The sequence below is a fragment of the Typopeltis vanoorti genome, chromosome 21, assembly GCF_054136105.1.
Source record: "Typopeltis vanoorti isolate ZY-2024b chromosome 21, IOZ_Tvanoo_1.0, whole genome shotgun sequence".
Taxonomy (NCBI): Eukaryota; Metazoa; Arthropoda; class Arachnida; order Uropygi; family Thelyphonidae; genus Typopeltis; species Typopeltis vanoorti.
Window position 1 is genome coordinate 87980433 of NC_143569.1, and position 15977 is coordinate 87996409.

At 34.4% G+C, this 15977-nt stretch overlaps 1 protein-coding gene across 7 annotated transcripts in view; it reads right to left on the reverse strand.

The window, feature by feature from the left end:
* Positions 1-6884: 6884 nt before the first annotated feature.
* Positions 6885-15977, reverse strand: part of LOC150095089 (spectrin beta chain-like) — a 577773-nt gene continuing 568680 nt past the window's right edge. For 5 of the 7 annotated variants that reach the window (XM_090411296.1, XM_090411298.1, XM_090411295.1 and 2 more), the window contains 3 exons: positions 12668-12710; positions 8289-8437; positions 6885-7481 (listed from right to left, as the gene is read on the reverse strand). In XM_090411296.1, the coding sequence (XP_090267422.1) occupies positions 7439-7481; positions 8289-8437; positions 12668-12710 (235 nt within the window). In that variant the 3' untranslated portion in view covers positions 6885-7438. Of the gene's footprint in view, positions 8438-12667; positions 12711-15977 lie in introns of all 7 variants that reach the window. The other 2 variants (XM_090411299.1, XM_090411293.1) reach the window with 1 other exon arrangement.

A 15977-nucleotide genomic window follows, 5' to 3' on the forward strand; every position in this document is an offset into this window, starting at 1 on the left:
AAAATAATAATAATAATTGAGTGGATAGCAAAAATGGAATATTAGAAAACCATGGGAATGGTGGAGGAATGGACTGCAACAAGTGTTCATTTTCAGGTTTCAAAGGATTAATTTCTGAATTGTGTTAATATGATTAATTTATTGTGAATTTATTTTTTCACTACATACTAAAAATAGTACAAGGATGGTCTGAGTTCTCAGCCTCGATCATAGATGGCAACACAATCGACAAAAGATTTTTTTTCTAAGTTGGTACATCTGTCATAAGCATCCATGTGAAATTGCAAGTCATTCTATCAAGTAGTTTGTTTTATACAGCTGTCTGAAGTAAAAGTGTTGTCTGTATCCCTTGAAATGGATAAAATTGAGTATCGTGCGGTTATAAAATTCTTTGTAAAAGAAGGTTTAATACCAAAAGAAATTCATTCAAAGTTTATAAAAGTTTATGGGCGCTTTTCTCCTTTGTTTTCGACAATTAAGAAATCGACTGCCAAGTTTAAACGTGGCCATACCCTTGAAGATGATCCATGAAGGACGTATAAAACGTGTATCATTTATCAAGTGCACAATATGGTATTGAATGACTGGTGAGTCAAAATACATGAAATTGCTGAGACTATAGGAATTTCAAAAGAACATGTAGGATATATTTTGCATGAAGGATTGCAAATGAAAAAGCTTTGTGCAAGATGGGTGCCACACTTGTTCACAGCAGATCAAAAATGCACTCGCATGAAAATCTCTGAACAGTGCATGGAGCGTTTTAACAAGAATAAAACTGATTTTGTGTGCTGATTAGGGAAAAACAATAATTGAGGAATATTATTCTGATCTTTTAACCAGACGACAAAAAAATTCGTGAGAAAAGATCCTGCAGAAGAAAAAAAATCATCTTTCATCAGGACAGTGCACCTGCCCACAAAGGTGTTTTCGCAATGGGAAAATTAAGGGATCTGCACTATGAATTGTGTGGAACAACCACCCTATCCCCCAGATTTGGCTCCCTATGACTTCTATCTCTTCCCAAAACTAAAACTCTTCCTCGCTGGTCAGCGTTTTTCTTCAAATCAAGTGGTGATTGCAGCTGTAGAGGGGTATTTTGCAGAGCTTACTGAGAACCACTACAAGGACAGGATAATGATGCTGGAGCATCGTTGGAATAAATGTATTAGTCTTAAGCAAGATTATGTTGAAAAGTAAAAATAATTTTGAAATTATAAATTTGTTTATTCATTGTTAGGCCGAGAACTTTTCAGACCACCCTCGTGCAGTGTAGCCTCCACAAATCTATGAGTGCTATGCAGTCTTCAATCACAATCTTAGAGAGTATACTGTTCACTGGCTTATCTTTTCATGACAATGATAAAACACTACATCAGGCAACTATATGCAGCATTATCAGCTGATCAAAATGTGAGTATGCCATTTCAGCCTAGAAAAACAGGAGGACCAATATTGTTTAGAAAGGTGGTATGGAAATTTCAATAGTCTGAAGAATAAACAATCGACTAAGAGTTCAGAGTCAGGGGTTCAGATTGATAGCAGGTCACAATATAAAGAGGTGTGAATTCTCAATTTTTACAGGACATCTGCTTACAAGCTAGACCATGTGACAAGCAACAGAGTTACTCTTTATACCAGGCTTTCATGAGTGGTCCACAGCATGTTGGAAGTCTGTTATGTGACTCAAGGAATAATGCTGCATCTGTTTTCTGATCACATGAAGGAATGTAGATGTGAAGGAATGCCTTAGTGTATCATCCTAACTGTTGAGGTTAGTAAAAAGAGGTAATTAGAATAATTAATTCTTCCCATATTGGCTAAGTCAAATTGATACCATCAGGGTGTAATATCAATATATGCATGCAGGCACTACATCAGATAAGTGAGACTCACCTTTGGATTCTACAACCCATAGTGGGCTAGAATGGATGCTCTTGGCTGTTGGGCTGATGTTCTAGGGATGAGCACTTCTGAACTTTGAGGCAGATTTATTAACTAGCTGAACCTTAACCCAAATTGGTTAAGGTTCAGCTAGTTTCTTAAAACTGAGGTAGATATTCCAGGAATAGTCTCTTGTTTATATTTGATATGGTGGAGTAAGGTAGTTTTTTTCCAGCATATCCTGTCATAGGTATCCAAACGCATGGTCAGCAAGCCCCAACTGGCACCAGTGGTGGAACCATACGTAGTCCTTGTGCTTGGCAGTTTTGATGTTGTCACACCACCTGTTTGACCATAATAGGACCCACTTACTGCAAGGTATCTGGTAAGCAGAAGAAGGTCTAGGGACTATTTTTTTTTTTGGAAGTGGAATGGGATGCCAATTTTTATATGGTCTACATGTGGTTAATATTGCATTTTTTTTATGATTTTGGTAGGATCATAATCCTACCAACATACAGTTCAAAATCCTTCACATGCTGTTTAAAAAGGTCACCTCCTGGCCTGTGGAAATTATTAATAAATTAAATTAAAATCATGCATTTCCAGACTCCCCTGAATATATACGCAACCAAAATGTACCATTATGGATGACATTGATTCACCCACATACAAATTAGCCAAAGTGCTCTTTCAGTATATTGGTAACACCTCTTCACACAGAAAAAACTCTGCAAACTTTAAGTCCATTACATAAAACCTTTTCCTCCAACACACTAATATCATAGTCAGTTTTGATGTTTCTTCTGTGTTCACCAGTGTTCCACTTTTAGACTTTATCCAAGCTGAATTTCCTCCTGATATCTCAGCCTTGTCTCAGTTCATCATGAACTCAGGCTATTTCATTTGGTGATAAAAATTTTATAAAAAAATAGAGGGGACAGCCATGAACTCTACTTTTTCTCCAATGGCTAACTGTTTCATGGAGGCCTTTGAAGATAAAGCCATAAACTCTACCTCACACTGATCTACTGTTTGACTATGTTATGTAGATGATGTGTTCTCCATTTGGCATAATGCTTGAATGCTCTTGACACTTTTATAATACATCTTAACAATCAACATCTCAAAACCCATTAGAAAACAACAACAGTCTCCAGCAAACTTTACAAATGCTCAGTATTCTTGGTTTATGGAAGACCCATACACAGGCAACACTGTACAACAGTGCAAAATTGATTTGTTCCAATAATAATGTCCTCGCCATTAACCTTGATCACATTCACAACTCCTTAGCTGATGGTTACAATATCCAACCAAATCCAAAAATTATGAAAACCTTATAACCATCCCTTTCAAAACTACACCAAATCTATCACCATAATGTGTGTCTGAAAAACTAACAAAAATCTTAAAAAAATACAACCATATAAAAAAAATCGATATCCCTTATCTACTCTTCCAAAGACCAGACACAGTCCCTAGACCTACCTAATATTTACCAGGTACCTTGCAGTTATAAGGTACCTGTGACCAAACATTCTAGACAGCCAACATGAGATTCACTGACCACACTTTGAACACCCATCACTGGATATGCTGGAAAGGGCTACCTTACTCCCCCCCATAGCAAAAAAAAAAAAAAAAAAATATATATATATATATATATATACACGAGAGGCTATTCCTGGAATCTACCTCCAACTTTCAGAAACTATCAAACCTCATCAAATTTGGGTAAATGAAACCATCTCAAATTTGAGACAGTTTCATCGAAATGTTCATCCTCAGAACATAAATCCAAAGGCCAAGAGCGCACCATTCTAGCCCACGAGGAGGAGGAGGAGGCACTAGACTTTACCTTACCTATTGTTCAGTCTCACAAAATGTAGTTCTGGTGTGCACACATCAGTTTGAACACTATTGAGAACGAGAGGCTGATTGATCAACCTATAGTACATTAGTACTATTGGCTCCTCTTCTTTACATTTGATTTAAAAGACTGTATATTGTATTCCTTGGAAAACACAACAGGAGGAAGACTGTTCCACAATACAGCAGTTGCAGGGATGAAGGAGGAGGAAAAGAAACTTGTTCTGTGGGTTTCATGGTGCATGTGTTCCAATGTGCTTAGAACTAAGTGGGGGAATTATTGATGCTATTTCAGATGAACATTTCCCATGGAAACATTTGTAGAATATACATAGTGTGGAAACCAAACGGCTGTGCAAAAGTTGGGGAAGTAAGTTGGTAAGAGATGAGTCATTAACAAGTTTAGTTGCTCTCCTCTGTATTGAGTCAAGCATTTTGAGGGAGCTTTTAGGGGCAATCTCCCAATATGTGAGAGCAGTATTCAATAGCTGGGCAGATTTGTGATTTGTACAAAGTTAACAGCTGTTCAGGGGGTGAAGTAATGTTCTGTGATGATGACTATTTGACTGCTAACGTATTGGAGGTATTAAATTATTTTTAATCGATGCTAATATTTTTAGATAAACTCTGTACACTTTAGTCCATGGCTTAAATTATTTAAGCCATGGGACTTGCTATTGAGACCTATTGTTGATGCAAGATACTTTCCAACTTCTTTGTTATCAAAAGATCTAGCAAACTGACTACACCCTTACACCAGCCAAACATCCTCTTATGTATAGAATACACACACTTCATAGAATGTATCAAAGACATCACAATGGTTCCTACTGATATACTTGCAGGCCTGGACATCATAAATCTGTTCACTAACATACCGAGAACAGAAACCATACAACTATTGCAAGACCTCTTCCCAACAGACATAGTGGAGCTCTTTAACCCGGCATTAGTAAGGTGGGGGGTGTCACAGACCCCAAACATATAGAAAGAAATAACTGTGACACCACCACCTTACTAACACTGAGTTAAACACTGCATCAATAGCACTTATTTTTAATTCCAAGATGAATATTTTGAACAGAAGGAAGGACTAGCAATGGGCTCTCCTTTGTTGGCAAACCTATTTATGGAGTGGTTTCAAAAAAAAAAAAAGCCTTTCAGTATCAAGGAACACAACCTAAAATTTGGTGAAGACATGTCGATGATATTTTCATCTTGCATGGTCTACTACCCAATTAGAAAATTTCATCACCTACCTCAACAATCTTTACCCCAAATTAAATTCAGTGCTGAATTAGAGACAAACAGGTCTTTGCTGTTTTTGGATACACTAGTTGAGATATCAAAACAAAATGCACTCAATTTCTCAGTCTACAGGAAGCCAACCAACATTACCTACATGTTACATCTCATCACCACCCAGCACAAAAAATAGGCATCATCTGTTCCACACCTATGCAACAGGGCTTACAGAATTTTAAAAAACATAGAAAAAAAGGAACCAAGAATTTACCTGATTTCAATCCTACCAAAAATTGGTTGCTTTGTCAACAAAATATAGAGATCACCTTCTACCCAATTAAAAAGATCTCTAATCACTTGAAACTTCCACATCCACCACTTAAAAAACCAGGTATCTATAAGATCAGTTGTAGTTTACACTACACAGGACAGACAGATAGGTCTAGTAGGTATGCCAATCAGAACACTTAATGGACGTTGAAAATGAAGAAGACACAAATCAGGACTGGCAACACATACAATGGAAACAAAACATCAAGTAGTATGGCAACAAACAAAAATGTTCCCCATAGATTACTTTTTTTTTTCTCAAAATGTTCAAAAGAACCAGCAAAAATGATGAAACATCCTCTACAGAAAAAACATAAGGGATGATTTTTCATCAGGTTTGGTCTTCACTAATTCATCATGACACAGCATTCATGAATGAGCACACATCATAGCAAAGGCACACTTTTATGTTCATGTTATTCATGTTCAAATATTTTCACTACGGTTGTTAACTGCTATTACCTGTTTTCTAGTTTATTCATGTAATTATCCTGATGAAGTGAAATGGAAGAATTTTACGCTACTTCAGACAACAGTACAAGTGTTTACGACCATAAAATAGCAACACTTGTTTTCAGTTGCCTCTAAAATCAGTGATAGCCATGTGCTCAATTTTAAGTGACAGCTAAGCGCTGCCTCTCCATAACAGTTGGTCGCAGATAGAAGAGCTCCCTTTAAGGGAATAAAGAGGCACAGGATTTATTTTATTTTTTACATTATCTATGTGTAAAATTACGTATATTCCATTATATATTGATAACGTTAATGAGTCACGGAATCTATCAATCATGCAAGATGTACATCATGATAAGTTCATCAAAAATTTTTGTATGCATGAACTGCATGTATTTTTATAAATATCTGAATATTTTACAAAAAAATATTTACTTCTATTAATAAAGTGTGTTTGGATAAAGAGAAGCAAATTCTTTTTTAACTTTATGTATATCATTAATTAGAAAAAAAAAATTTTTTTTTTGGAAAATTGGAAAAGCATACTTTGTAAGGAGAAATCTCTCCATAGTGCTTGATGCAACTCTGAAAACACTACTCATCTGTCCAACAACTGAATACTGCTCTCACATTAGAGATGGCATCCCTAAGAGTTTCCTAACTCTCACTAATTCACTTTACTCTCCTGTAAACAACAAATGGAATGAGCCATGCTTGCATTTTGCACAATTCATCAGAATTCATACTGTAATGTCTGCACTTTCCTCTATGTCTATTAAAACATATTCAATGACTTTCAACATTCACGGACTCCCACAAAAAGTCCCCCCCCCCTCCATTTATTCTTTTTATACTATTATCTTTTGGAACCAATTTGCCTCATATGTACTTCCTTAAAAGCATGGATACAGATTTTCAGGTCTTCAAATTTATGGAAAAAGTTTTCTTTTTGTTTTCTTCTTCCTCCTCCTCTTGATCTTTCTGCTTATTCAAGGTACTATAACTTGAACAAACTCTCATGTATAGGATTATCATTAAAAAAAAAAAAAAAATCTATATTTTAAAATATTTAGAAAAATAACAAAAATAACTTGCAACTCTTTATTGTAAGAATGATTTATTTGAATCTTTGTGTCTACAGAAGCACAGAATAAGAATAAACATCAATAATTCTGGCACAAATAAGAATTCTTTAGGATAAGTCTGTATATATAACCACTGTAACAATAAAGAGCTCTGAATACGAAAAGATGGCATGGAGGGTGTAATCCGAAGATGCTGCATGAGAGGCCAACAACATAAAGTCAACAACCCTTCTCTAAACACAACCTAAACTGGCAGAGAAAAGCCAATAAATGCTGTGTTGCTACAACTCCGAGGTGTACAGTACTGATACAAAATTGCAACACTAGGCACCCAACAAACTGAAGTGATTCAAGTAACATGTACATGGGACACAACAAGATAACCAAACAATAAAGAGGCACATTCTGAACAGTTTTTTTTTCTTTCTTTTTTTTTATTGTTGTTTTTGTTGCTTTTTTTTTTCCCTGGACTTGGCTGAACAATCACATCAGAAGGTCTATTTGGAACTAGGATGGTGGAAGCCTTAGATGTGTGTTCTGTTTCTTGGTTTTCTCTTGGCCATGTCACATCACTGTTTCTGCTGCTCGCTCTGAGCTGCCTCACTGTCCTGACTATGAAACAAGTATACAGTACATTAGAGTGTGTAGCACCCAAAGTGCTAAGCTAGCAGTAAGAACTATGAGTAATGTTGGACAAAAACAGTGCTGGATATTCTGTACATTTGGATTGAGGTATTGCAATTAGATTTAAATACTAGTATGAGACTTTACAATTTAATTTATTTTTATTATTATTACTTTTTTTCTTTTTAACAGATGCATGGTTACATTAATTTAACTTTGGAACAAACAACAATTTAACTAATTCAAGCAGAAATTCTTTTCTGCCATGCCATGCTGATTAACAAGCTTGTTCTGAAAATCTCAGCAAATGTTAAATGGATTATCCAGCCATATGATGTTATGTTATCACAAAACAAAACTATGAAGGTGATTAAAAAATATATATACTGGATGTAATCTAAGCAGTCAGAAAGCTGTACATGGACAGGATGACGTTTAAACAGTAATGATGATGATGACGATGAAGAATGTTAGCGTATTACAGATAAATAAGCATGAGACAAGAAATCCCCCCCCTCCCTTTCCCTACTGTACAGCACACCAGCAATGGAAGTTTGCCCAAATGATGACCAGTGGTAAATGTTAGGAATTAAGTCTTTAAACACACTGAATGCAGTTTCAACAACCAACTTATCCACTGCCCAGGAGTGTCAAGCAGAATGGTGCCACCATCCACGTGCCCAATGATGTGGTAGGTGGCAAAAAAAGCTGTCAGTATATCCTGTGGGAAAAATCTTGGGCAAAGTGCAAGCTGTTACTTTGAGGCAGCCAGGTTAAAAGATAAGGTTTGATTACTTTTTCTTCAGGGTGAAAAAACTGCGACGTTTGTGTTCATCCTTCTTCTCATCTCCTTTGGCAGGCAGTGTTTGGGAACGAGAAGGACCTGCAGACCCTTCATCTGAGGCTGCTGCTTGTAGCTTCTGAAGCCAAGAATTCATCTCCTCCTATTGAAAAAAAAAGAAGGATTTCATAAATATGCAAAATTTAAATTTGGAATTATGTTTCTTTGACATTTATGATAGGGGTGCGACAACTATGAAATATGAGTCAACTATGAGCGGTGGCAGCCACATAGAAAACTGTTTTTCAATTCAAAGACGGTTTCTTCATGTTAAGACATTTAATGGAATGAAACAGCACAAGGAATGAATTACTGCTTCCAATTAAGCCTAGAGTCCCAGCCATTTAATATTAAATTCAGCTAAGACACAGATTAATGGCTCTAGTATTCTAACAAAGTCATTAATCTCTGCTCCAATGAGACATCCTTCACACATTCTTATCTAATAGCTAAAATTTCAACAGAATTAGCAAAATACTTAATCCTCCTCCAATCCTTAACCTTTTGAACATCAAGATTTCCCCTGTCCATATCAGAAAAAAGAGCCAATATTGTTTTCTGACTTATCCAAGATAAATTACAATCTCTGCGCTACCTTCAAACCCCACTTGAAACTAGAAGTCTTTATCTGTTCTCCTAAGGACCATCTTTTTCCTTTCTCAGTTCTTAATGTATACAGGGTTTCTCATTTCTTCAAGCTGGACAATGAAAGCATAATGTAAAAAAAAAAAAAAACATTTGCAGTCATGACTATGGACAATTAGGTCTAGCAGATTATGCTTTAAACACCACCCAAAAATTAAATGAAAAAAAAACAACAATGCTTCATGACACCAAGTTCAAATATGAGAGGTATCTTTTGGAATCTGCAGCTGTCCTTTATGATGGTTTTTTTATCAATTTAATTTAAATATGGTTGTGTTAAACTTCCCAAAACATGGAAAACAGTAATTCTTAGACATCCTAAGTTACAGCCTAAATTGAGTTGGTGGTACCCAGGAAGGGTGCTCTTTGCTCTTCCTGCTAAGATTCCAGATTTTCTCTATTACGTTCCACTTTACTTTGTGTTGCCTGTGTATTTGTTACAATTTTATATTTCACCTCTGAAGATGTCTTTGTGACAGAGACAAAATATTGGAAGCATCATACTTTTGTTTAATTTATTCCTTGCATCGTTTTCAGTTCTATATTAAAATTTTCGAGGAACCAGTTGATATAATAAACAGATGTATACTAAAATAAACACAGACTTCACACAAACAATATTTAAGTGAAGAACAATGATTGTTAAAAGATCTTACTGGTAACCTTGGGAACCCAAGCACATAGTTATTTGGATATTTGTATGTGATAGTGCGTATCTCCCACGATGAGTCTCTGATTCCATAGATGTCAGATGTTAATAATAATAATAATAATAATTATTATTATTATTAATTTTGCCTGATTACGCTTAGCTGTCAGTGCATTCTTTGTTCTTAAAGAATATCACATATACCCAAGTTTTAAAAAATTTGCTTTTTTGTTCCAAATTTTCTTTATTATTTATTCATAAACTTAGAAATCAAATTCACTCCACAGAATGAATACTTAACTGCAGTTCATCTTTCCCCCCCACCTACAATCACTATGAATCAAAATAAACAGTTATGAAGCAAATGTATCAAAGTCCTCTTTATAACACAGCTAAAGCATAATTCAATAATCGTTAAAACTTTTTTTTTTTGGGGGGGGGTAAATAAATTTGGGTTGTGAAAAGATCATGTTCCATGAAGTAATAATAATACTGCATATCTGAAAATAATTTACTAAAATTTACTACTACTTTTGATATTATATTTCTTTTAAAAAAATTACTTTTACCTTTTTTCTACAAGGAAAAAAATGTGCATGTGCTCAAAGTAAGGTACATAATTAATTTGTTGTGAACAGTTCAAAAATAAACTATAATCAGCAGTATTTATAGTTTGAACAGTTGGTAAATAATCCCTCTCCTCCCCCCCCCCAAAAAAAAAACTAGAATTTTTCTTAAATTATTATTATCATCAGCTTTCCATGGACTCAACACTCATCACACTCTCCAGGAAGTAAAACCTCCTCCTGACTTCCTTCTTATACAGCTTCCAGTGATAGAATGGGAGAGATGAAGAAAACAAGAGGCTATGAAAAATCCCATCCACATTAGTATGGTAATAACTCCTTACCAACTAATACTCAACTGTTTATCTGACCTTCAAAACAACAATCAACCCTTGCATGTCAACCAATTTCTGTTTAATAACCATGTAATTGTACTTCATTTATCAGAAGATGCTGCTCTGATAACTGAAGGGTCAGAAAAATTATAGATGTATGTCTCAATTTACATATAGTACACATATAGTCCATATATAAGTTGTAAGTCAGCACTCATTGCTGAAGGATGTGCAGAAGATGGTTTAATTTAAAATCAGGTGCAAAGCAAGGATGTATGCTATCACCACCATTATCTATATATTTATGAGAATTCCACTCAAATGAAAGACTGTAATCCTGTCATACAATAAGTATCACAAGCAGGCTGCCTAAGGATTAGATAATCTGGAAACTTTGCTCACCAAATTATTATCATTATCATCATTCAGGACCTCCTTCTCAGAATTGCAGTAAACCTCTGGGGGCTACACCTTCACCAATTTTGTAATATGTCCCCTGAACTTCCAGTTTCTATTATCACTTCAAGATCTTGCTCCCTCATTTCTTCCAGTGTAGTTACTGAAACATAGTATGCAGCCTTTCATCGATGTATCCCAAACTGCAAGACTTTACACTTAGTTGAATTAAACTGCCATCCCCATTTACTTGCCAATATGTCCAGCTTATTCGAATCCTCCTCCCGAAGGGCTACCACATCTGTGCTATTACCAATAATCCTTCCTAACTTTACATCATCTCACAACTGAATGATTTCAAGCTATTTCTGCTTTTTTAAAAATGATTTCAAGCCATTTCATAGTTCCAGTAAGCAAGGGGAGGAGGAGGAGTCACACTAAATAAGAAATCAATCTATCATCTAAACACGTTTATGTCCACAGTTTGATTTTGGCTAATACCGCTTAGTTGGAGAGCAGACAAACTTAGCTAACCAGGCTATTATGTAAATCACATTATGAAAAAAATGGTATTAAACCTGATATCAAAAAATCAGAGATATTAAAGACAACTGTTTACTTTATGCAGATGATGGCAGATGCCTAAATAAATCCAATACAAATCAGCAATAAAAATACAAAAACTATGAAAACAGGCAGGAATATGGAAAAATTAACTACATTATCAATAGTAAACTTATAGAACAAGTAAAATATTTCTGCTATTTTAGGCATATTTAATGAAGTTTAATTTAATAAGGCTGATAAATTAAATATGGAAATAGGGAATAAGCAAATATGGTATGGTGAGGAGCCAATTGACTAAATAACCAACAAAAATAAGAAAAATTAGCCAAAACATCAAATCAGCAGCATGCAAGATAGGGTTCAAACCAATGTTAACTTATGGATTTGAAAGCTGAGTTAGAAATAAAACAGCCTAGCTAAAGACTAAAGACCTCAAATATGAGAGTTGTGGAGAAAATAACTGGAGTGAACAGATACTATCAATGACAGAATCATATTAAAAATGAAGATATAGTGAACTATCAATTATTTGACCTCCAAGTGAAAAAAAAAACCTTTTATTACCCAACTCTTGAATGGGTTTGTATATCAAATGGCTTCTGGCACAGCACCATGTGATTGTACCTTCAACCCTTCGGTTACCTGACTGACAAATTGTTCTCCCACTCTGGTTATACAATTGAGGAATTATTATATTAGAAAGGAACTTGACGTTATTACCATTCAAGAATTGGTGAGCACAGCTAATCTAAAATGAAGATCGCTTTAACAGATAGGAGAAAAAAAGAACTAGAAACAAGACCAGAATAGCTAGTAATAATTGTGTAGCACTATTTATAGTATTCAGTATACCTATTAAGGGCACAACCCAGACAATAATGATGATGACATATAGATAAATTAAAAAAAAATTGATGTATCCCAAACTGCAAAATAACGCATTAAACAGTGAAAATTTATATTTAAAAAATAAAAATATTTATAATTTGTTTTTATGCCAGTGCATAGCAATTACAAGCTGATAAAAAAAAAAAGCAATTGAGTTAAAAACATATCTTTCCCTAGACAATCTGATTGGACTTGAGATTCGTTTTCAGATAACAAGAAGTTTCAAATAGCCAATATTTAAATAATTATAATGAATAAATGTGAATTTACAGACTTGAATAACTTACATCATCTTCAGCTTTGAAAAGATACTCTCCTCCAGTGGATAATCTGTATGGAATGAAAATATGAAGTTATAAAAAAACAATTTATAAGGATTTTTATTTTTATTTAATATCATTAATATTACTAGGATGACCAATAACTTTTCAGAATTTGACTTTATATTAATTTCAGAATCTCTGTGGCACAGTGGTAGCAATGATGTTCAGGTTGAAAAGACCCAATAATAATCCCATCTCAGTCAGGATGAGGCAGTTCGCTGGCAGAATTGTGCAAGAATGCTCTGATATATATATATATATATATATATATATATATATTCCAGTAAAGAAGACTAAATATAAAATTTCTTGGTGTCATAAAATACTAATATTGGAGAAAAAGTTAAAGACTAGTATTGAGATGCAGATGGCAATTTACCTTATGCTGATTTACATAATGATGATAGTATTTATGTAATTTTATTATCACTTTCTTTAATATAATTACTCAAAAGTGCACCTATGATCTTAAACTAGCCCTGCAAATGATAGCAGCTTACAAGATGTCTTTACTATGCAGGAAAAGTGCAGTGATTTTCAAAATACACATGTATTCAATAACTGAAACATCTCACCTTCTGAATTTGTTCGATTAAAAAATATATCACACCTGGATGGATGTCTAAATGTGCAGAACAGAAAAATAGTGAATGGTTAGAAGAATAAGTATTCTTAAATATTGTGCCCTTTCTCACTAACTATTCTTAAATATTTTATTATCCCTAATAACTATTCTAACTAGTAATAGTTAGAATATTGTTCAGTTAATTGTTCAGATAAATATGTAAATAGCTCAAAATTAAGTGGATATTGAATACCACATTATTTCTTAGCCGAATAAGAAACTCAAGGATAGAAATTCTAATCTTAGAGTTTCATGCCGAATATAGAAAACTATATCTTTGACTCCATGAGGTCTTGGGTAATAATAATAATATAAAGTTTGGCGAGTCCAAGCGTAAGCCAACACCTGGTAGTGCAATGCTAGGGCAACTCGCAGTAAAGGTGGAGCAAGCTCCGATCACTGTTCTTAGTATTTTCTCATAATGTAAAACTCAGCTCCTAGGAGATGTATTACTGTTCTACGTTATGAAAGAAGGTTACTACCCAGACCGGTTTTGACCTTTTTTGAGATCTCATCAGTGAGTAGGCAGACCTAAATGTAATACTAAGGTTTCGATAGTCAGCTTGTATTTTTACTGTATTTTGAATAATTTAACTTTGCCAAAGTGAAGCCTGTTGGCTCTTATTTTCAATAAATGTAAATAGTTAACTATAAATATTAGTTGGAAATAACTATTATCCCTAAATATTCTTAAATATGATGTCCTTTCTCCCTAACCACCCTATCCCAGTTTTGTAAAAATTAATATTCCATCTACAGAGCTGTAGTATCTAAGTAAGAAAAAATATTAATAACTTTATACAGAATAAAAATTTCAGAACGCTAAATATAATCAAAATAATACATAAAATATTTCCTTTTTCTTTCATATATGAGAATGACATGACCACAGGATTTCAAATTTTCTTGCGAAGAATTTTTCTGTAATATACCTTCTTGCAATGACTTTTTCTGTGATTAATTTTCCAGACAATGAAATGTCCGGACACGCCCTTCATTTCTACCAGCCAAAATAAACACCTCTTTCACCTTAACTTTCTGCATCCTTATAGCATCATTGACATCTTAGCTCTAGGAAAACACAATTTTGTCACACTCTCCTCAAGGACTCCTCTTATCAATGAATTGCCACAGAAAATTTGATCCTCATTTTCACCTTTTTTTTTCTTTTTTTTTTTTTTGAAGAACTCCACATAAGTGTGCTATCCTTCCATTACTATCTGGTTACTCTCTTCATTTTCCACAGTGTCATTCATATAGTCACTCATACCACTTGCAACACTAACTATGCCAATTGCATCATCACACATTTTGCCTTTCAACTCACTGCTATTACTCTTCTTACTCTCTTCACACTTATGACATTCGTTCACAAAACACTTCTGACAGACATGTTCTCCAGTTTCATTCTCCTTCCAAAAATGTCTCATTTTGCAAAGGCTGTACATTTCAAACATGCTGCAGCAAACATAATCTTGCATGCTAAAATGGCCCACTGTTTTGTGCATCAGTACCATGACACACAATATAATATACAATAAAACAAATATTAAACCTTTACAAATCAGAAAATTATGCACCCTACCCTTACAGTTAATCACAAAACATGCAAAAAAACATGATGCAAAAAGAATGACTTGTCATGAAAAGCTTCCAAAAAAGAACTTATCCTTTAGCACCAATATTCACCACTTGTGCTATCATCCACCTCTCATTGCAAATTATCAGGAGCTTCTGAGAAAGAGGATGTTATGGAAGAATATACAGAACAGAGCACCCATCAGCAGGATAAGGAGTATACAGACAAGCCATAAAGGTGGCAAGTGTAATAAGGAATGAAAAACTGGCATATGAAAAGAGACTGGCTGAAAGAGTAAAGCAAAATCCTAGAGAATTCTGAGAATTCTACAGTTATGGAAGACTAACTTCAATTTCTGGAGATGGAACATGAGTAATTTGTTAGTGTATTGCACACACATTTCCTGTATAGTGTATGAGTTCAGATTTCCATGCTATCTATTAATAATGTTTGATTTTCACACTAGTATTCCTTTTTTAATAGCTGATTAAGCACACATACTCTCTATTTTGATATTTTCTTCTAGTTGTTGACAACATCATTCTTACTGCATGTAAGTAATATCTGGCTAAGCTCATGCATGTGATGGAGAAAGTGCCTTTGAACTTGTTATTCATAGCCATTATTAATGCAGACTGTTCAACATATTGCAGTTCACTTTTACTAATTGTAGGGGCATTCTTCCCATTTCACGGCCTAAAGCAGTGAAACCTGGCAATTTTCCTGAGGTCAAAGTTATACTGTTCGGTAAGCTCGTAAATGTCATTATTTAGTGTTATGTCTATTTTAAAGTGAAAGTTCAGAATGATGAAATTATATATTATTATTATCCAGGCCTCCATGAAGTAAAAGACTCATTGTGAGAGAATGTTTTGTTTGTTTGTTTACTGCCACAACTAACGAGCCAAAGAGGTTGTGAAGAGTGCTGGAATTTTCAGTGGTAGATGTGTTATCATCAAGTGCTGATCATGAAATCTATTCCTATATTATTTACATTTTCGGTTTCTGTTTCTTCTTTACTAAGTATTGAACTGCACCATAACTGTTTGTAATGGTGTGTTCATTCTTCT